The sequence below is a fragment of the Drosophila navojoa genome, chromosome 4 (genome assembly GCF_054131105.1).
Source record: "Drosophila navojoa isolate 15081-1374.11 chromosome 4, UAZ_NAV_1.0, whole genome shotgun sequence".
NCBI lineage: Eukaryota > Metazoa > Arthropoda > Insecta > Diptera > Drosophilidae > Drosophila > Drosophila navojoa.
The window spans coordinates 12,304,015-12,326,606 of record NC_142892.1 but is presented as its reverse complement, the minus strand read 5'-3'; the positions used below and the strand labels follow the sequence as shown (position 1 = coordinate 12,326,606).

The window sequence follows — 22,592 nt, the reverse complement described above, 5'->3', positions numbered from 1 at the left end:
TATCGAAAAAATATCGAAATCGATAAAAGTTATCGAAAAAGTTATCGAAATCGATCAAAGTTATCGGAAAGATTACTACTAATTTTATTCAATTATCAATAAACTGATTTAATGATTGGTTGATTATTGTTATATATTCATTTAAAATCAATTTCACAAGCCATAAATACGCCAGAAGACCTAAACTAAGAGAATATACCCACCGTCGAGTTATCGAAATCGATAACTTTTTCGATAATCGATAACTTTTCGATAATCGGAAAGATTACTACTAATTTAATTCAATTATCAATAAACTGATTTAATGATTGGTTGATTATTGTTATATATTCATTTAAAATCAATTTCACAAGCCATAAATACGCCAGAAGACCTAAACTAAGAGAATATACCCACCGTCGAGTCTCGTAGCATTCAGCTTTTGTCATGCATCTGCCTTAACTCAAGTTCATGTTTCAAGTTTCCAGTTTCGTTTTTGTCACATTTACTTCGAAGAGTTGTGAATAGCTTCATATGTATATATTTATGTATGCCTGGGCCTTTCTGAGTTATCGAAATCGATAAAAGTTATCGAAAAATATCGAAATCGATAAAAGTTATCGAAAAAATATCGAAATCGATCAAAGTTATCGGAAAGATTACTACTAATTTAATTCTCTTATCAATAAACTGATTAACTGATTGGTTGATTATTGTTATATATTCATTTAAAATCAATTTCACAAGCCATAAATACGCCAGAAGACCTAAACTAAGAGAATATACCCACCGTCGAGTCTCGTAGCATTCAGCTTTTGTCATGCATCTGCCTTAACCCAAGTTCAAGTTTCAAGTTTCCAGTTTCGTTTTTGTCACATTTACTTCGAAGAGTTGTGAATAGCTTCATATGTATATATTTATGAATGCCTGGGCCTTTCTGAGTTATCGAAATCGATAAAAGTTATCGAAAAGTTATCGAAATCGATAAAAAGTTATCGAAAAAGTTATCGAAATCGATAAAAGTTATCGGAAAGATTACTACTAATTTAATTCAATTATCAATAAACTGATTTAATGATTGGTTGATTATTGTTATATATTCATTTAAAATCAATTTCACAAGCCATAAATACGCCAGAAGACCTAAACTAAGAGAATATACCCACCGTCGAGTCTCGTAGCATTCAGCTTTTGTCATGCATCTGCCTTAACCCAAGTTCAAGTTTCAAGTTTCCAGTTTCGTTTTTGTCACATTTACTTCGAAGAGTTGTGAATAGCTTCATATGTATATATTTATGTATGCCTGGGCCTTTCTGAGTTATCGAAATCGATAAAAGTTATCGAAAAGTTATCGAAATCGATAAAAAGTTATCGAAAAAGTTATCGAAATCGATAAAAAGTTATCGGAAAGATTACTACTAATTTAATTCAATTATCAATAAACTGATTAACTGATTTGTTGATTATTGTTATATATTCATTTAAAATCAATTTCACAAGCCATAAATACGCCAGAAGACCTAAACTAAGAGAATATACCCACCGTCGAGTCTCGTAGCATTCAGCTTTTGTCATGCATCTGCCTTAACCCATCTGCCTTAACCCAAGTTCAAGTTTCAAGTTTCCAGTTTCGTTTTTGTCACATTTACTTCGAAGAGTTGTGAATAGCTGCATATGTATATATTTATGTATGCCTGGGCCTTTCTGAGTTATCGAAATCGATAAAAGTTATCGAAAAAATATCGAAATCGATAAAAGTTATCGAAAAAGTTATCGAAATCGATCAAAGTTATCGGAAAGATTACTACTAATTTAATTCAATTATCAATAAACTGATTAACTGATTGGTTGATTATTGTTATATATTCATTTAAAATCAATTTCACAAGCCATAAATACGCCAGAAGACCTAAACTAAGAGAATATACCCACCGTCGAGTCTCGTAGCATTCAGCTTTTGTCATGCATCTGCCTTAACCCAAGTTCAAGTTTCAAGTTTCCAGTTTCGTTTTTGTCACATTTACTTCGAAGAGTTGTGAATAGCTTCATATGTATATATTTATGTATTCCTGGGCCTTTCTGAGTTATCGAAATCGATAAAAGTTATCGAAAAGTTATCGAAATCGATAAAAAGTTATCGAAAAGTTATCGAAATCGATAAAAAGTTATCGGAAAGATTACTACTAATTTAATTCAATTATCAATAAACTGATTTAATGATTGGTTGATTATTGTTATATATTCATTTAAAATCAATTTCACAAGCCATAAATACGCCAGAAGACCTAAACTAAGAGAATATACCCACCGTCGAGTCTCGTAGCATCCAGCTTTTGTCATGCATCTGCCTTAACTCAAGTTCATGTTTTTCATGGAAATTATTATTACTAATTTTATTCAATTATCAATAAACTGATTTAATGATTGGTTGATTATTGTTATATATTCATTTAAAATCAATTTCACAAGCCATAAATACGCCAGAAGACCTAAACTAAGAGAATATACCCACCGTCGAGTCTCGTAGCATTCAGCTTTTGTCATGCATCTGCCTTAACCCAAGTTCAAGTTTCAAGTGTTCAGTTTCGTTTTTGTCACATTTACTTCGAAGAGTTGTGAATAGCTTCATATGTATATATTTATGCATGCCTGGGGCTTTCTGAGTTATCGAAATCGATAAAAGTTATCGAAAAGTTATCGAAAAGTTATCGAAATCGTTAAAAAGTTATCGAAAAAGTTATCGAAATCGATAAAAATTTATCGGAAAGATTACTACTAATTTAATTCAATTATCAATAAACTGATTTAATGATTGGTTGATTATTGTTATATATTCATTTAAAATCAATTTCACAAGCCATAAATACGCCAGAAGACCTAAACTAAGAGAATATACCCACCGTCGAGTCTCGTAGCATTCAGCTTTTGTCATGCATCTGCCTTTACTCAAGTTCAAATTTCAAGTTTCCAGTTTCGTTTTTGTCACATTTACTTCGAAGAGTTGTGAATAGCGGACAACAAATTTAACTTTTTATTATTGTTTCTTCCAGTTGGTACCGCTTACATTCCAAGAGAGCTCTGCCTGGCGTCGCCATCAGCATTATCATTTAGAAAAAGTTGAGTTGAGCAAATGTGTAGCATTTATCAAGTTTTATGACTCCATTTGGACTGATTGCTTGTATATACATATTTATTTATCTGCTTTTATTTGTATTTTCATTTTGGTTTTTCTTTGCGTTCGTGGCTTTTCTTTGTGCTTTTTTGGCCTCTTTCTTTTGGGCGCCCCCTAATTTGCTTAATATGCAAATAAAGAAATTTTTTGTTTTCAACACACATTTTTTATGACTTCTATTGCCGCTGCTCCATACAACAACCAAATGCGAACTGGACACTGGAAATGTGTGCTCTGATAAAATATATCCAAGCCACGGCCCATTGTGCGGGTCTGGGAAAGTGTGGCTAACGGCCAATTGTTAGACGACGTCCACTCGCTGGAGCTGCTGCTACGGCTGCTGGCTGGATTTTGAGCTAAAAAGATAAAGACAATTATTATCGCCATTATCGCCGGCATCTGTGGTTGTTTTGTCGGTTGCCACATCCTACGGCTGAAAATGATATGCTGGCTGGCACGCTGGCTTTCTGGCCGCTACCGTCGCATACAAATTGGCAATAGCCATCAATTGGCCAAAGGTGGCTTGGCCAGTGTTTGCATTAGAATGAGCTATGCATTGCTGGAATGTCGATTACAGCTTAACGCGCATCCATTGATTTGCTTGCCCTGGCTCTGTTCCCAACTCTCTGCATTGCAGATCGTGTTGCTGATCGAGCTAAGCATAATTGTATTTTCGGCATTCGATGTCCAGATTCAATGCAATTTCGACAAATGGCACTCGCATCCGATTTAGCTGTTGTCCATTGTTCGCTGCGATTGTCCATGTGCTGTGGCGGCTCCTGTTGGCTTCTATACGCTGCATGTATAGCATTCCTGACTCCTGCCAGCTAGCGCATAATTGCAGACTCTGGCATGATAATTCCCTACAAGACAAACATCAGCATCATGTGAAGAATGTTACGCTAAATGCTAGACATGCCATGGGCCAACTGCAGTCAAGTGATGTTTGGCATATGAATCTATATGAATAAACACCAATATACTCATAGCACAACACCAATATACTCACTTTACCATTGTGAATGAGTATAAGAATCCCATTCTAGCCACGTAAGTCTTCCACAAAATCTAAAACTGAAACTGTTTCATATTTATTGTTCCGAAATTCTTCAAGCACAAACAAATCTTCAATAATAACATTATTTCATTCATGAATTCATTCATTCAAGCACAAACAAATCTTCAATAATAACATAACATATATATATTCATAATTCATTAATTTCTTCAGTAATGCCTCAGCATTATTAGAGGCTTCTACACAGGACGTCCATAGATATAACGTATCTCACATTGGTCAGCTCGAGCTCTGCACTGTGGACACTCCGACACTTGCTGCAGGCAATTCCTGATGCAGTTGTCGCCGAAGAGATGTCCGCAGCCAAGCGCGACCAGGCGATGCGCGGCAGACGAATTCCATTGATCGAAGCAAATGGGACAGCTGGTGTTGTGCTCAGTGTTGCTCTTGTAGGTTTCGACTTGCTGCTCCAGCTCCAAGCACCGTTTGTCCCTGGCCTCCAGCTGCCCTTTAAGTTTTTCCGTCTCCTGCAAATGGCTCTGCTCCTGCTTATTCAATGCGTCCAGCAATTCAAGGCGCATCCGATCCTTTTCCAGTAGCTTCTGCTCAAACTCCTCGGCCTGCATATTTTGAATGGCCTTTATGGAAGCCACCTGGTTGTCCAGGTCCCGCGTAAAGTTCTGCAGTGAGGCGTCAATAAATTCGGATTGGTTTTGCAAATGCAAACCATCTATTTTGCTTGACAGCTTGTTCAACTGATATTGCAATTGATTTGCCTTCGTTAGTATTGCCTTGCAGCATTCCACTTCATTGGCACTTGCTGTCTCAATCGGGTGTGGCATAATCTCAATATCGGAATTCTTATTTGAATTATCCATGTTTCAAACTGTAAGGGAAATATGTATGTATGTACATTAAATTGGTGTACTTATTGGGAATTCCCTAGGTACATACATATGTATGTATTTGAGATTTTGAATTAGAATTTGTGAAACTTAATATTGCAATTTTACATTAACTTAAAGCACTTTAAGGATTTGCAATATTTAAACTTAAATATGTTTATTTTTCAAGTAGAACTTGCACAACCTTTGCGACAATTGCGCAGCAGATTCTCAATTATCTATTTGACGTTATAGCAATTAGAGATGCGATATTGCCTTGGCGTTCTTCGGCTTACATTTATCATTGTGTACTTACTGGTTGCAATTAGTTGTGTGGCAGCGCTAGGCATTTATTTAAAATTACGCAGCACAGTGGCAGCACCTTGACAACTTTGAAGCTTGCCAGAGTATTTAAAATAATTTTCACGCACCGAGCGGAGCTTCCAGAACTTGCTGTGGCTCGATAGCCCTGCGACTGAAGAATGTTTTCTGTTGAATCATGTATGTATATGCTGCCTAGGGCGTGTATATAACACCCACATACATATATACACACACACATACTTATTTGAAATGTTGCAAAGCATCTGCAAATGTTGCTAGACTCGAAGGCAGCAAAAAGCTGACGCCGCAGCTGAGAGCTGATGCGTATTTGTTTATTAGCGAGAAATCTCAGCTACTGAAGTAAACAAATTATCGATAGCAGTGAAAAAATAAACCAAAAACTCTTTTATTTTATGTACTTTATTTATCAGAACATAGTGGACTAGGCGTGCTCAGCGCATTTGCCCACACTATGCTTAGAAGTCGTCGCAGTTTTGCGATTCTCATTTTGTGTGGTGTTTGGGCTCGCCGTTCTTATATTCCTTGTTGAGCTGTTTGATGGCCAGATCGATCTTGACGAAACGTTTCTCCAGCACCTTCATCTGGTCCTCCAGCAGCTTCTTCAGCTTCTTCATCTGCTTGGTGTGATGCTCAACTTGCTGCTTCAGAATATCAATCATCTCCATACTCGGCTTGCTGTTCAACATTTGCGCCTGCGCGTGCTTCGATGGCAGTCCCAATAGGGTCATGGCGTAAATCTTCTGATGCAGCTGGATATGAAACTTCGCCAGGGAAATCCTGGCAGCCCGGAAGACCTTCAGGGCGCGCTCATCTTGGCCGCCATTCATCAACTTGCGCTGTTCAGCCGTTGCATAGAAGACGTCGATGTGCTTTTGAATGTCCTTGGCCTTCTTCCACAGAGAACGAATGGGGCCCACCAGGGCATCGAGATCGGGCTGCTGCCTGGCATTTGCGGGACCCTCGGGCTTCGGCTTCTCGCTCTGCTGCTGCGATTGGGAAGACTTCATCTTCTCCCTAATGGCTAGAAGTTCCTCTCTGGTGTAAGTTGGCATTTTGCAAAATGATTTTCAGAATTATTTGATTGTTAGAATTACAAGTTTTTGATGTTTTTTTTTTTTTTTCTTTCGGCTTGCTACTTCAGCAGCTTGACACAATTTGAGACTGGAATAACAGTAAGACAAACGCTGACGTGTTCCTGGAAAAACAGTGTGACCATGCCGATTTCTTAATTGATATCCTGAATTGTTGGCAGCTATTTGGGCACACATTGGACGAAAGTTGACATTTGGAAGCATTGGGAGGGAAAGATATTTCTCGACTCCAGTTCGTGAAGGTTGTCAAGCAGCTTCAGCAATTTTCTGCCCGAAAAAAAAAAAAGAAATAAAAATCAGATTTAAGTCCTCTCAAGTACATCTAAGAGCGGAAATCAGTCTAGCAATGGCACCAAAACGTCACAAGACTTCTGGGGGTCCGCCAGCCAAGGCAGCTCGTGGGTTGGAGACTGCTGGCAAAGCTCGCCAAGAGCTGGAGAATCTGCTTGTTGAACGCAATCAGCTCAAGTCGAAGCTATCGACTGCCGTCACCGAAATCGAGATGCTAAAGGCTTCTACCAAGAAATTGGATGAGAGCTACAATAGTTGCGTCCAAGGACTGTTGATCGGCATGGAGGCGATGACTAAGTTGTTGACCTCGGGCAAGCATCATCTGCCGCAGCGCCAGGTGCATACTGTTAGCAACAAGCTGCAAGATGTGGTAAATAAGGTAAAGGATCTGTCCGTCACGTTGGCCGAGACGCAGATCCCGTGTCAAACCGGAACCAGTGCCGAGCGTGAGGAAATCGAAAGCTTGCTTCTCACACAAAATATGCTCTTTGAAGAGTTTGAGGAGAAGCTGTTCGAGAAGGAGCAGACTTGCCGCGACCTGCAATACGATATGGAGCAGCAGGAGGAGACCCATTTGAAGGAAATCGATGAACTGAAGAATCAAATCGAAGAACTTAATGCAAGTCGTGTCGATCCCTCTTACAGAACTTGCTCCATCTGCCTGGAGCCGTGGAGCTCGTCGGGCAGCCACCGTGTGACCGCACTGATCTGTGGCCACGTCTTCGGAGATATGTGCATCAGGGAGCATCTGATTGGCGCCTCGGAGTGCCCCATGTGCCGCACGCCTGCCGACATCGCGGACTTGCGTTATCTGTTCCTTGAAACCCCCTTTACTGAATAATAATTCCTATTCAGATGTGTATCTACATACATATCTCAGCGTACATACAAAGAATTTGTGCAATAAATCGGGAAGACATATCTAAATATTTGACAGCGACTTTTAATGGGCTGACACAATGCTAAATGGGCTTCATACTGAACCCCATACTCTTCCTCTTTCTCTTCCTCTGCCACAGCTTCTGCTTCTCTGCTAATAGACAATTCATCAATTCAGCGCCCTTTAACAAACTGTCAACTGCAGCTTGCGCTTGTGGCTTGTGGCATGCCCCAGCCGTCCCGCCGTTCCATTAGCCATCCGATTCGTTGGCCAGGCCCTCGATAATTGCGCTGTCACTTGGCTGAAGACATGGCAATTTGTGGGCATAAAAGCGCGCAAATTTGTTATGAGTTCTCGCCCGCCTCCTGCCTGGGCTCCTGCTGCTGCTGCTGATGGCTGTTGATGAAATGGAAATGCAAGAGACTCTAGAGACAAGTTCTGCACATTGAAATCCATTTAATCGAGCCATCACACAGTTCCACACAGTCGCATCTTACGGCCCGGCCCGCCGCACCACGCCGCACTCCCAACCACGTGTTCACGTCGCAGTTTGTTGATTTATGAAATACTTGCCGGCTCGCAAATGAAAATCCATTGGCCATCGTCGTACGCCTTGAGTTTGTTTAGCTGCGAATGCGAATGCGAATGCGAATCCGAGTGGTATTTGTATCTCTGGATGCCAAGCGCCTTGGTTTATTGCCAATGCTTGAGAGCTCGGCGCGCTGCTAAGCAGCCAAGCCAAACGAAACCAAGCCAAACCAAGTCCAGTCAAGCCTGGCGGAGAAGCAGCCAAGAGGCGTTGCACATAATTTGCTTTGATCTGTTTTCGCATTTGGAGAGCTGTCAACCGGGCAACGGGAGACATACACGGACGTAGACATCGACCTAGACGTAGACGAAGCCGAGCTGACAATAGAAGCCGAGACGGGCATTGGAGAGCCGCGCATGCTGTTTGGCGTAGGCTTTAATGCCAATTGGACAGTTTTTTGCAATCAGCCAGGCCGTCAAAATTAATTTGTTGTAATAACAAATTGAAAGTGCCCAGAGCTTGCATTATCTCGTATACATTGTATATATGGGAGCAGTATATGGATAGCCCAATTGGATTGCAGCATTATCAAGGTAGACAACGCCTGAGCCTGGATATGTGGAGCACTTGAAGCTCAGCTGAGTGCAACAACAAACTTATGTTAATTGCATTAAGACTCGCACAAACATACATACATATTGTTAGACTATGCATATGTATGTATGTATGTTTATATGGCATTGTGCGCGTATCTTCAATTTGTACTTGGGCTCGACCGACAAAATCTAAAACAAACACTTCACGCAATATGAAAGCGCGTCACGTTTTAAGATACGTTTTTAAAGTGGTTTCAGCCAAGCTGAATTTCGGCCTCGGGGCCCACTAAGAAAACTGTAACAGACCTTTGGAAATACTATGTATGTTAAGAAAATAATATATAGCAGAACAGAAAAGAAGAAAAAAAAACAAATAATCAAAAAATCAAAAGCCATGTGTAACAAATGGAGGCCGAGTTCCAGCTGGGCCAAGCCTTCATAGGAATCATCGATTGTCATTATCAACGTGATAAGCCACTGTGATCGCCATGTGGCTATGCTCCGACTTGGTCATGTGTGTCCACCAACCCCCTCCGCTTGAGCGCTTTGTGAGATGCTGAGATCGCAGCTGTCAGCTGCGGCGGTCAGGCTACGAAATACTTCGAATGCACTTGAGACATTTCTCTTGAACTTCAACGCCTGCCACGCCGCTGTCAAAATATTTCAATGAGTTCGCTTACGTTTCTTTCCCTCTCTCTCTCTCTCTCGCTCTTTATCACTGGAAGCACAACTTGTTGTGCGGTCTTTTGATGAGATCTCAATATGACGGCTGTCTGTCCGCTGACATTGCGAGGCGTCGTGAGTGTGTGTGTGTGCGCGTTGATTGTGTTTGTGGGTAGCAGTTTGTTAGACAAATTAAATCTGTTATTTTCCAATAGGTGCCACCAATACATGCATGCGGACAAACGAGAGGCGGCGATAAGAAATGGCTTCTAACTAAGTGAAACTTGTTCTGCGCTCGGCCGAGTCGAACCGCTCATATGATTATGGAGAGGCCCACAGAGCTGCATTCCCATGTATGTGATGTTAACCACACGATGATTTGGGATCGGGATCGGGATCGGGTGATTGGATGATCGCAGAGAGCAAACAGCAAACGGCAAACGGCAAACGCTGCCAACAGCATATTCTTGTATTTATAAGGTTTCTGTCAGTTCTGTTAAGGATTGAGTTATTTGCAGCAGCGTCCCGGGCCTTGGGGATGTTGTCACTTTTTTTTCGCATGCTGCAAATGCGGTTACTCGGTGCATGGAAAGGTGATACTCGATATACCTACATACATATATACATACATACATATATACATATGTATGTATGTAGAGGTTCTGTTCCATATGAAATGCAAATATTTAATTATCTCATAGTTCAACTTTATTTTCTTTGAGCCAAAGCAACTAGAAGCTGATCTAAAAGTCACAAATGCCATTGGATTGGTCTTGGCCAACATTTATGGCAGCACTTGCCATGGCCAACACGACACAAGGCAATTGCAATCTGATAAATGGCAGCTGCAATTCGAATATTATAAAATTTGCACAGTGCAAACAATAAAAAGGCAATTTGTGTGGTTGCTGAGTAAACATTTAATTGTTATTATATGGCAATAGGCAAACACACACGCACACACATACATACACAAGCAAAGCAATTATAATAACAACAAACTAGTAAAACGGAAATTGTGGAAATTTGATCAAATTGCAATTTCAGTTAATTTGGCATCGGCCTTGCCTCGGTCTGGCTTGGCTTCTATTCTAATGCGAGCTCTGGACCAGCATCACCATCACCATCAGCAGCAGCAGCAGCAGCAGGAGCATTTATTGACACTCGTCTCTTATCATAACTAAAATCGTTTGCATGTATTACTCCAAACAGCAAGAGCAACAACAACAAACAACGGCAACAACAAACAGACAGAGGATGAGGTACGTGTCGCCTGGCCGCTCGTACGCCTGGCAAACATGAAAATTCAATAAGCATAAGAATTTCGAATTTACGATGATATTAACAATAATATTGCAGTTGTCGCAATGGGCGCTGAGGGCGCAACACGAGATGCCCAACTGGAGCTGCAACTGCCAACTGGACAGTTGTTCGGGACACCCCGTTGCTAGACACTGGGGCACAACCACAGCCGAGTGCACAGCATAGAAATAGTATACGACGTTAAATACTCTTTCAAAATCACCGTTGGCAAGCTCTCAGAATTAGTTTTTTTATGAGAGGGAAATTTGCAACAGAATTTCCTACGCACAGCTGAGCAGAAATTGGAAGAGAAACAGAGATGAGCGCATAGCCTGTGTAATTGTAGTAGTAGTAGTAGTAGGCAATTCAGGGGGAAATTTTCAAGAGACAAATAAAGGCAATTCCACACTTGCATGTGTGAATGCGAGAGGGAGATGAAGAATTGCCAATTTACACGTTGGAGAGAAGAGTCTAGAATAAATCGATTGTACACGGCAAAGATAACAAGCTGGAATAAAAGGGATTGCTTAAAGGAAATTCGTCACACACACATACATACAATATGCACGTATGTACGTATGAAGAAACTTAAACAAGAGAATGCCAAATGTAAGAAATTAAGGTAACAAAATCGTTGTTAAGGAAGTTTTTAAATATAACAGATAAAAGTGATATTTAATTTAAATTTGATTTATTTACATACACGTGTATACATCTATGTATGTTTGCATTCCGCCTTTAATCTTTTTTCTAGTGTATTCCCACTGCGGCTTGGTCATCAGTTTGCTTTCATTCTCATCCTTTATTTTAGAGCGTAATGCATTTATTTAATAAATTCATATACAACATATAGAGAAAAAAAAGCAACTGTGGACAATGCCGGCAGGCACATGTATCTTAGACCTGGACTCGGACTTGGACTTGGTTAGTTGAAGCTGAAGTTGGTCTACGACACGCACCAGGAAATTGGCAGTTGAATGGACAGTCGCCCGGGCTGCACGGGCCGCCCTGGCCTGGGTGGATAGTAAACAATTTTATGAGCTCGCCTGCAATAATCTACGCAATTTTATTGACACTTTGGCTTTTTGTTGTAATTCATGCGTTTGCCTGGGTGTTTATCGCACCGCGGGCGATCTGCCTGCGGGGCCGAGGAGCTGCCCTTCGCGCCAGAGAGTAGCTCCGACTTTCTCCACGGGTCCCACAATCTATCAGCGCTGATAAGCGGCTGGTTTGTCTCTTGTTGACATGGGAATGCTGCAGGCTATAGGCGATAGGCGATAGGCTATGGGCTTCAGGCTGTCCCCAATTCTCAACGTGGCGCAGGTGCCACCATAGCCACCATGGCCCAAGGGCCTATCTGATTGTCACCCAACGTTTGACTAATGAACCATTCCAGCGAGCCGGCACTCGTATTGGAAACTCTCTTTAACACTTCTATTTCGGGGCTACGAGTGTCAACAGTTATTTTCTTCGTGTGCAGTAGCTCCAGCTGTAGCTGCAGCCGCCAGGCCGTTTTAGATAACCCTATCTAAATGTCAGTCTTGAGTAGAACAAGCTATCGGCTTACGGGATCTGTGCTACTTAATTGAGCCACTGCCAATGCGAGTCAAGTCGAATGCAGCCAGCGGCCAATCGAAAACACTTTTGCATAATTAAAACCGCTCCATTGTGAATGCAACGAGCTATTGGCCAGCCACCAGGCACTCACACCTCCACCTGCCTGCCCTCTGCCTGGGCCATCAGCGTCCGTTCCACTCGCTTATGTTGTCATTTTAAATTTTAATCGCTTGTCATAAACTGCAATCGCATTAATTTCCATGCCTGACATGCAATTATATGTAAATAAATATTTATTTTTAAATTTCCAATTTATTTATTTACAGCTTTTATAACTACTCTCAATGCGCAATAATATACATATGTATGTATGTATGTATATAAGCACACACATACATAAATATGTATGTATGCACATGTATATTCTATAAATTAAAAACCATATTGCAGTTTATGACTTGCATTGATTTAGTGACGCATCCGTAAGTCCCCAAGTCCAGCGCCGCAACTCCGGATCCAACAAGATAATCATGGAGCGTGTAAGTACCGTAAAAGCGAAATCAATAATTGTGCATATTTACAATTGATAATTTAAATTTAAGCATCTGCCGTGTGCAGCATTAAGAATTTATGTACTTTTATTGTTCATTGCCCAATCAATTTCCATTTATGGAATAACTTTTTACCATTTTAATTGGCTATCGTTTCTATCGCTTCTCAGCCAATTAACTTTGAATTCCGTTTGGAGATGCAGAGAGGGAAAGAGAGAGAGAAAGAGAGAGAGAGATAATGATATTACTTATAGAAAGAATAAATTATGGTATATGAATTCTTTATAAGTATGCTTGATTAGCATTTATAGAGCTATGCATACACGCGCTTTCCATCTCTCTCTCTCTCTCTCTCTCTCTCTCCCTCTCTTTCTTTCTTTCTTGTACTCCTCATGGAAATCTGCAAAGATCTGCAGTCAGTTTGCAATAAGGTATTATACATAAGGGGATTATACATTGTACTCATTGAACACCTCAAATTCAAATCATCTTGCTATAGCCCTAATCTTCTCTTGTTCATTTCTAATATAATCTAATCTAACTCACCTCAATATATCTCTAATCTTCTCTTTTAACTCAACACAGATTAGGATCTATGCCATCAGCTGGACGAGATAAAACACTCAATTGATTTTGGGTATATACAAAATACTAGGCTAATACTCATTATAGCCCTTAAATTGCTAGCATAACAGCAACCATATCAAAACCAAATCAAGTATGTATATATTTTTGTCTTCGTTCCCCCACTACTGGAGTTCTCTCATAATTAAGCCTAACAGAAGTGTTTAAGCTGTGTAAACTCTTAATGTTTTATTTATAGATTCCACATTCCCAAATTAAAGAGCATTATTATTAACCTTTAACATTTTCACGCTCGAAAGTTATGAGAAGCAAAATCAACAAATTATTCAGAAAGTCGGCTGGAAAAGGGAATGCGGATAGCTAAGTAAGCAAGTCTATCTTTTGTTTTTCATTTTTATTTATTTTTTGGTATTTCGATGTTATTTATGGATGTCTATTTTTCAGGGAATGTTGCTGTACAGTGAGGCGTGACTAATCAGGCAACGAAACTTTTGCCGGCTGCTAATTGCCGTGAAGGCGCCGCAACTGTCCATAGATATACATATATGTACATACATATACTTTATATGCATATATGTATGTATGTATGTATATGTATGTACATAGCTGCGCATATAGAATGTGTGAGTCATTAAGGCTTGCGGCAATGCAAATTGCTGCAACAAGTGCAGCAGGATTTTTAGCTCTCTTTCTCCGCAGCTTAATTATCATAGCGCACAGCTTCCAGCACCCGCTCCCAACTCCGACTCCGACTCTGTGTGTACAACCAATCAGCGTATGCAAGGCGCTAAATGAGCAGCGAGTGGAGTGGAGTTGCCTTGCCAAGTGTCACCAGCAGCTTGAGGGGGGCAGCGGGCGGCCGCAAGGAGGCGGCTAAAGTGTTGCGCTAATTTTATATGCAAATTATGGCAAAAGCGCGGCTTGTATGCTAATTTCGACTCGACTCGGACTGCGAATCAGACGCAGACGCAGTCTCAGTCTGAGTCCCAAGCTCCGTCTCAGTCTCAACTGCTGCGGCCCTGCCTCTGCACTTAACACTCTTTTTTAATGATGTATGGTCTGCATGCATATGCCAAATATTTGGAGAATGCAGCTGAATTTACAGTTGTTGTTGTTGTTGTTGCTGCTGCCTTTCCTGCTGCTGCTGCTCCTGCTGCAGTTCGTCATCGACTCTGTTTGGCTTTTATCTGGCGCAAAAGTGTGAAATTTTGACGCAACGTCAAAGCAATTTTTCGGCTCCGTTTGTCAGATATGGCAGCGGATGGCACCTTTCACCAGCCGGCCCGCGGAGTCCAAGCTGCGGTCTCTTAATGATTTCTGAATGCGTCCTGCTGGGCCTGCACACACCAATGCAAAGCTTATCCATTCCACAGTTGGGATTATACATACACACATGCATACATCTGTATATGTATATCGTATTTTTTGGGGGGGATTCTGACACATATGGAAATCTGTTGCGGTGTCTTAATTAGAAGTGCCACGTGCAACAACAGCGACTGGCTTTACTCACTTTTATTTTGATGACAACAATAATTTCTTATATATGTATTTATTTGATTTCTTTGCTGGCTTTCACGACATTTTTGGGGCATGTTGATATTTTGGTAAATAAATATTTTTAATTGGTATAGCCATGCTTAAAATATCTCTTATAATTAACAAGCTGTCCGAATGAAACGCTCGGCTAAGTGGGTCAATTCAAAAGCCGCGCTATGGCTAAAAAATAAATAAATGAATACAATTTTTTGCATTTAAAAAATAATACTTTTTTATATTATTTTTATTAAACTGAAATATGTTTCGTTTTTCATGTGTAAAGTTTGGCATCAGCAGAAAGCTAAATTACAAAAAAAAAGAAAGAATACTTTGATTGAATGTGAATGACTAGCAAATACCCTAACTAATGAAACTAAAGTAAATAATTCTGCATTGCCTCAGAATCGCAAGAAACTCTGCTTAGAAAGATGATTGAAATGCTCGACTGTAAAACGAAACCACTATACAACCAATATACCCCACTGTTAACCCAATTTTATGTGAATAATAGTAGCAAAATGTCTAAAAAATCTTGTAGTTTATGTTTGGGGTATATAGTAAACGCCAAATGCAAATCAAGTGTTACTAAATTGTGAATAATGACTCCATTCAGCCAAAAAAAAAAAAAAAAAATAAAAGAGAACTCAGATAGACACACACATACATGTGTAGCTGACCAATTTCGTGTTACAAAAGGCCAATACAAACTCTAACGAATCTAATCAAAAGATAAACTCACGCGCAACGACGAGGAAACCCTCCTAACGAGTATTTTAAAGTTTCAATCAAAAATTCGTTACACTTTGCATGCGCTGCGGGGTAGCGGGGCAGCGGGGCAGCGGGGCAACGGCGGTTACAGCAGGGGAAGTGAGCTGTTGTGTAGATGGCAGCTCGTGCAGCTAATAAGCCGTGGCTTACATAAATGCGGCAACAATCATCATTTTGGCCATCGGCCGCAAACACGAAATTATGATTTTTATTGAGGAATTCGCACAGCGGGCGGTGTAATTAATCAGCGGCACGGAACGTGGCGGCATGAAACGGGCAACGGAAAGAGCGCACAGACGAGCCAACGGATGGACGGCTCGAGGTTCGAGTGCCGGGCAGGCCAACTGCAACTGAAGGTGACTGCAGCTGCGACCTCTGCTCGATGGAGTGTTTGGGGTCAATGCGTTGCGTATGAGTAATTTTTAGCGGGATTCCCGCCACGCTTCCCGCTGCCCGCTGTGAAAGTGAGTTTAACGGTAGTTTGCCTAACAACAATTTGGAACGATCAACGCAGTTTGATATAGATTGTTGCTATTGTTGTTTCGCTTGTTGTTGTTTAGGTGTTGGCCCACACACACCGACACGCTCTCGCACTTACACACACATACACACACGCGCGCAGATCGACAGCGATATTTTCAATCAAGGCGTCCAGTGCCGCTTGTTAGCCTGGCCAAAAGCCACTTAAGCCGTACCTAAATTACGCCAAAATCGATTGCAATTGCGTTGATTATCGCCGTTGCAGCAGCCATTGCCAAATTTATCGGCCGCAAATGCATTTCACGCGATATTTATGTAGTTTGGCCCAATATACATATACATATACACACATACATATGTATGTATATACATATATATTGGTAGCAACAGTTCGATGCTTTGGCCACCGGTTTTAAGAGGCCGCCGCCGCTTTTACGGCCACTGCGCTTATCGCGGCAATTACAACGAGAGATTTATATGAAACCGCGACGTTGCAGTTGCTGCAGCCGCTCCACCCTCGGCCGCAATCCCAATTGGAGTTGGGGGCCAGCACCCGCACGAGGCGCACAGTTCAAACGCCGCCAGACGGCAGCCAAAAACGCTCCAGCTAATCGACAACTGTTTTTGCTGTTGTTGTTGTTTTCGGGCCACAAATGTCGAATTAAATGGATTTTTATTGAAATCAAGTTGCGGCCCAATTGGCAGCCAGCTGAAAATGTGGACAAGCCGATAGCAGGCGATAGAATCTAATTGGCTCAGATTGGCTGAGAAACGAACTAAAATTATTTTGCTAATGTAACGGACACATTTGCAGAAATTCAAATGTCTTTCTCTTTGGCTTTTTGCCATTCACTAGGCTCAAGTTCATATAATTTCCCAAATGTCAGCTGTTCTCGCTACGCTCGCTGTTTACTTAACTTAAATTTCCCAAATATTAGATTCTTCTTCTTCTACCTACCAGAAGCCATTCGCAACGAAACTTGCTTTTATTATACGATTTCCTATTGCTTTTGTTTAAAAATGTCCCACTCTTCTTCTTCTTCTTCTGCTACCACTAGCTATTCACATAGAAGCACTCGCCTGTCCAATTATTCCTGTTGAGCATTCCACAAGCTACTCAGATTACAAACGAAAATAGCCATCGGGCCAATTTGATGCACTTTTGTCATCCAATATTATTCACGGACTGGTGCGTTACTAATTGGCAGCCGATCTTTATCTAATCGCGCCATGAATTACAATTCCAACTAATTACAGTACCTTTGTGAGCTGGCCCACTGGATGTGGGCAGACCAAGCCCAAGGAGCAGGCCAAGCAGCGTACTCAATGATTTATTCGTTTGTAATTTCGATGCGAGCCCACGATCTGAGCGCCAATGAGCCAAGCTGATCCGCCAGAGCGCATATGTATGTATGTGTGCGTGTGTGAGTCTGTTTGTGCTCCAGTAAAACATGCGACAGCGAACGCAAACATGGACACTGATCGCACAGCAGCGGCCAAAGCAAGTAAAAGGCCGGCAGCGATTTCCACAGCCAACTGTCTAAACTGGGCCTAAAAATGATGGCCTAGACTCGAGCACACACCCATGCAGGTGCCAATGTGTGTGTGTGACATCGGAGCAGCGTCGACTAATGAAGATGCGCGATGCATCATGCGCGCCTGCCTAACAACCACGGCAGCAACCCACCTTCAAGGTGCCTCGCTGCTGCGGCCAAAAGCCCAGAAGCAATTTTCGTAATCAGAGAAATTCATAAAAATTAAAAGAGTCATTTGCATGTTGTTGCAGGGAGACGACGGACAACAACAGCAGCAACAACAACAAGAACAACGATGGCAACTGGCGCGGCGGGCTCTGTCGCTCTGGTCACCAAGTATGTGGCAAGTTGTGGCAAGTAATGCAAGAAGGATTTGCTCTGGTCTACGGACTGGTTTTTGGGCGGCCGGGAGGCAGCTCTCGGCATTTGGGTGTAAAATAAAGGAATGACTAATTTTTCAACGTTTCGACGAATGATAAATGTGGCATGTGGCGAGCCCGAGAGCAATCATGTTGCACTGTCACTTGGGCACAGTCGCCGTCGCCGTCGCAGTCAGAGTCGCCCGTCGCCTAAGCTCTCTGCTGCTGCTGCCGCATGTTGCATGCTGGAATTGTTGCAACGTCATAATTATCCATCCACGTCCTCGTCCGTGGCCCTGAGAATGAGTAACGACTCTGCCGGTAAATGGACAACGCCAGCCCCAGCCGCAGCCTCAGCCCCAGTCATCGTCAGCTTCAGCCCCAGCCGCAGCCCCAGCTTTAGCCTCAACTTCAACTCATCTCCTGTTGCCGGCCATTCATCGTACATACGCAGTTCATTTCATACAATAACTGAAGTTCTTTTTGCGTCCAGCTCCCGTCGCATAGCGAGCGCCATTTGGAATTTAGTCAAACTCATCGCAGAGACTGCAGAAATTTGCATTTTACCAAGTGACGAACGTCCATTCCCCACACATCTTAAGCCATTAAGCAGGTCCATGACAGAAGCCACCATGAACGAGATTTGAAGCCACCTAAAATGCCAAAAATAATGCTGGAATGTTTCAAAGATATGTGTTCGTTCCATGCACTGACTGCCAGAGATTACGCAGAAAGCACAGGCAGAGGCAACTGAATGCTGAATGCAAATAGAGCTTGGAAAGCTCACTAATGCTAGCACAAATGCTGGCTTACGAATACATTCACTCGTGGCAAAAGGAATTCATTTCTATTCAAGGTGGTCCAGCAAAGACATTTCTCATTTCGGCTGCCCTCGACCGAGGCTCGAGTGCAAAGTAAGAGATGATGCCCTAAAGGAATCATTTCATAGTCATCATCGGAAGTACTAGTGCAGGAATGAACTGGCCTGGCCAGACCATGGCCTGCCTTCGTCAGATGTTGCTGATGTTTGCTTGACTGTTGTACTAGAGCTGTTGTTAAACTAGTTTGGCTGTGTTTTTTTTTCGCTCTCTTCATGCTGGACCGAGCATTTAATGAAGTCATTAAAAGCGGCGCGTGTGGCGCGATCTCAAATTACTTCGCATAACCGAAAATTACATACAAATGAAGGGAGCTCTGGCTCTAGTTGGTTGCTTGCATGCGACTGCGACGGCGACTAGGACGCGCCCAGTAGAGCTTAAAATAAACGCGGGAACCGCTCTGCAACGCAATGAAAACAAGCGTTTACCTTGCATCAGGGGCAGCTAATGGAGCTGCAGCTTGGCTTTGCGCGACCTGCTGCTGCTGAGCGACTGTCAAACCGGTAGAGAGCCAACAGCCAGACAACCAACAACACTAACAACAACAGCAACAACAACAATTACATACAACAACCTTCAGAGCTGACTGCATCCGCGAACTAATGGACTGTGCAAAAATGAGTGACGCAGCATCAGTTGTGGCGGAGCCATCGGTGAGTCCTGCGGCGAGAGAGCAGCAGCAGCTGGACAAACCAATGCGACGACAAGGGCAACAACAACGTATGCCAAGTCTTTATATGCAATGGCCATATTTAGATAAGGTAACGACAAAATTTTTACAATTTCTACAATGCCGAACCGACTGACAAATGCACATCAGAGGGACGTGCAGGAGGAGGAGGGACGTGCAGGAGGAGGTGGAATAGGAGAGGAGTTGGTTAAGTCTCGAAGCTGTTGCCTTAATAAAAATGATGTAAAACGCAATGGGAAATGAAATGAAGTGAGGAGCGAGCACTCAGACAGCACACGATGAGAGTTAAATTCGTGTTGAAATAAATTAATTGCGCTAACTTGCAACTCATGCGGCACACAGGACGAGCTAGTGCTGCAGCTCCGGCCAGCCCAGCCCAGCCCAGCCCAGCGTCCTGCAACTGCATTTCCTCGCCTACCCCGCACTTGCCTCTTGGATGATAGGCCACGGCCTAGCGACACATGTAGCGACCATGCTGCATTCCCGGCTGCTGCAACTGCCGTTGAAATTGTCGTCGTTCGGAGCTTCACTCGCCTGCAGCATCGTGAGTGCCATCGATCAAAGTCTGCGTGCAGTTTGAGTAGTCGCAGGAGGAGTCTCTGAAACGAGGAGCGGGCAGTAACTGGCTATGGGAGACTGAATCTGAATGGTGAGCGCGCGGTTTTTTGTCTCGCCTCGAGTCAAATGTCCACAAATTAATTTTCTTTATTAAATTTCAGCATGAAAAATGACGCGAAAAACGCTTCCGCATGCGCAAAACTAAAATTCAACTCAGGTGTCGGCTACCTGGCTGAGACCAGCAGCTCCTGGAACCACTCCTGGCCAACTGCCTCGCACAGCTGAGTAAACTTTAATTTGGCTAAGACAATGTGCCGTTTTGAAAGATTCTAACCGGTAGCCAAAACTATTTAATGGATGCCCCAAGTCAAGTGCTATATAAATGTTTGCCCCGTGTGCAATGATTAATGCGCAGCATGGATTATGGAAATTACTCCTAACTGAACTATGGAAAACCTTTATATGGCATTCTATTCGATTCTCTGCACAAAGAATTTGTGTAGTCTTAGCTAATATTATCTAATACTACCCAATGCAATGTAATGCGCCATGTCCGTGAGAGCTAATCAAAGTCGAGACCTAATTAAGGGCCTCGAATGGTCTAGTAAATGCTTCAATTTCATAAAGAATACGATCTCCAGCCACTAATGCGCTCAGAGAACAAACGAATCGAAACCGAATGAACTTTAATGAGCCCCAAACGCCGAGCAGTGCTAGTTGAGAGGGAGAGCTGGAAGGGATGAGGGCAGAAATATTCCAAGTCATTTCCACACACAACTTCAATTAGGCGGAGTTCAATTCAATTTGGTGCATGTAGTAGGAGCAGGCAAGCCAAAGGAAATAATAAGGCGTAACTAAATAGGCGCTTTAGTCTATAATCATGACACAATTTCCGCCAGCCAGCCAGCCAGAGAATCGCTTCGCTGTTGAGTGTCTGTCTGTCTTGGTTTGGTTTGGGTTGGTTCAGGAAGTTCACATGACTTTTGCCTTCTGTGCGATGAGTTGGCAAAAATAAGAATGCACTGGGTATATCGGGCATATAATTCAATTGACGGTGCTCGCGTCACAGTTGAGAGTTCAACAGCTCCGCTATTCGGCTCCTCCATAAATGCCAACGATGATGCGTAATAAATTGTATATTAACTGGAATTTCATATGCAATGGGCATTGTTCGCCAAATTGGAAGCATTTTCCCCGGGTTTTTAGTTGTTATAATAAATATGTTAATTCGTTGGCCTTTTTAGTGGCAACTGGGGCAAGTGTCACTCATTCGCACACTCAGTCTCTGTATGACAGGTGCACAAAGAGCTTGGCTCACCCCAACCCAGCCCAACCTAGGTTACACTGAAAGAAAGCGTGTGCAGTTGATGTGGCACTCTGGGCCTATAATTAAGATAGCTAAGTGGTGTAAATGCACAGTGCTGGGGCGTGTGTATACACACATATGCACGCAGACACAGACACTCATACTCATACTAGAGTCACACTCATAGTCAGAGTCATACAGACATCTGTGTGTCTGTAGGGTGTATGCGACGACTATCTGGAGGAAGTGTCGGGTTCCTGTCTATGCCGTGGAATGCGCGAGGCATAATTTGTGAACAATTACGCTTTGTAATAGCATTTAATGACTTCATTTTCCGAAATGTGCAAAGCACCGACAGCAACTAGCGCCGCCGCCGCTTTCCATACCATTAACATTACCAATGCGATCTTATCACACGAGCTGTGCATACGGCAGATAGCTGGCCATAGCCGCATGGCCAGGACTGTAAGCGAACTAGATGGATGAGTTTTAAAAAGCGCAAAATATGGGGGACTGTTACACGTTTTTTTATAAAGACATATGTACTATATACATATAGGGTATATAGGGTAAAACTTAAGAATATTATTATAAATATGGTACAAGAGCTGATGCTAATGATAATATTCGTCCATATACTTATTGCTGACAATGTGGATGCTAATTCTAATAAGAGTGATCATACTTATGTCAATGCTAATGCTAATTGTAATGCTAGAGTTAAAAATATATTTTATATAAATGTAAAAACTATTATTAACATCAATATAATAATATCATATAAATATAATATAATAATACTGCTGCTCATAATAATGCTTAGATTAATGTTCTAGTAAATGGTAATACTAATAAAGTTCGATGTAATATATATGCCAATGATATATAGAATTGCCCTTAATCTCATTTTCCAGTTAATCATCTACACCATTAGTAACTACACATGGTATATCATATATCTATTTATACATATAAATAGCAGATCTTCAAATTACCAAGTCTTTTATCTCACAACTTCCACTATTTATGTGTAGT

The 22,592-nt window shown here is 42.0% G+C and overlaps 2 protein-coding genes and 2 long non-coding RNA genes across 4 annotated transcripts; 3 read left to right on the top strand and 1 right to left on the bottom strand.

The window, feature by feature from the left end:
- Window positions 1-4,348: 4,348 nt before the first annotated feature.
- LOC108650183 (uncharacterized) lies at window positions 4,349-6,552 on the bottom strand. The gene is made up of 3 exons (XM_089259241.1): window positions 5,887-6,552; window positions 5,254-5,292; window positions 4,349-5,050 (listed from the first exon to the last, which is right to left on the bottom strand). Exons 1-3 carry the CDS (start codon window positions 6,448-6,450, stop codon window positions 4,409-4,411), a joined length of 1,245 nt encoding a protein of 414 aa, XP_089115367.1. The 5' UTR covers window positions 6,451-6,552; the 3' UTR covers window positions 4,349-4,408.
- Window positions 6,553-6,709: 157 nt separating this feature from the next.
- Window positions 6,710-7,711, top strand: LOC108650664 (uncharacterized). The gene has a single exon (XM_018099875.3). It carries the CDS (start codon window positions 6,836-6,838, stop codon window positions 7,619-7,621), a length of 786 nt encoding a protein of 261 aa, XP_017955364.1. The 5' UTR covers window positions 6,710-6,835; the 3' UTR covers window positions 7,622-7,711.
- A 4,994-nt stretch (window positions 7,712-12,705) lies between these two features.
- On the top strand, window positions 12,706-13,987 carry LOC115562424 (uncharacterized). The gene is made up of 3 exons (XR_003980165.2): window positions 12,706-12,846; window positions 13,682-13,807; window positions 13,888-13,987. It is a non-coding gene; the product is annotated as an uncharacterized LOC115562424 (long non-coding RNA).
- Window positions 13,988-17,285: 3,298 nt separating this feature from the next.
- On the top strand, window positions 17,286-21,400 carry LOC108651705 (uncharacterized). The gene is made up of 4 exons (XR_016196675.1): window positions 17,286-17,419; window positions 17,488-19,763; window positions 19,835-20,342; window positions 20,413-21,400. It is a non-coding gene; the product is annotated as an uncharacterized LOC108651705 (long non-coding RNA).
- Window positions 21,401-22,592: the final 1,192 nt, after the last annotated feature.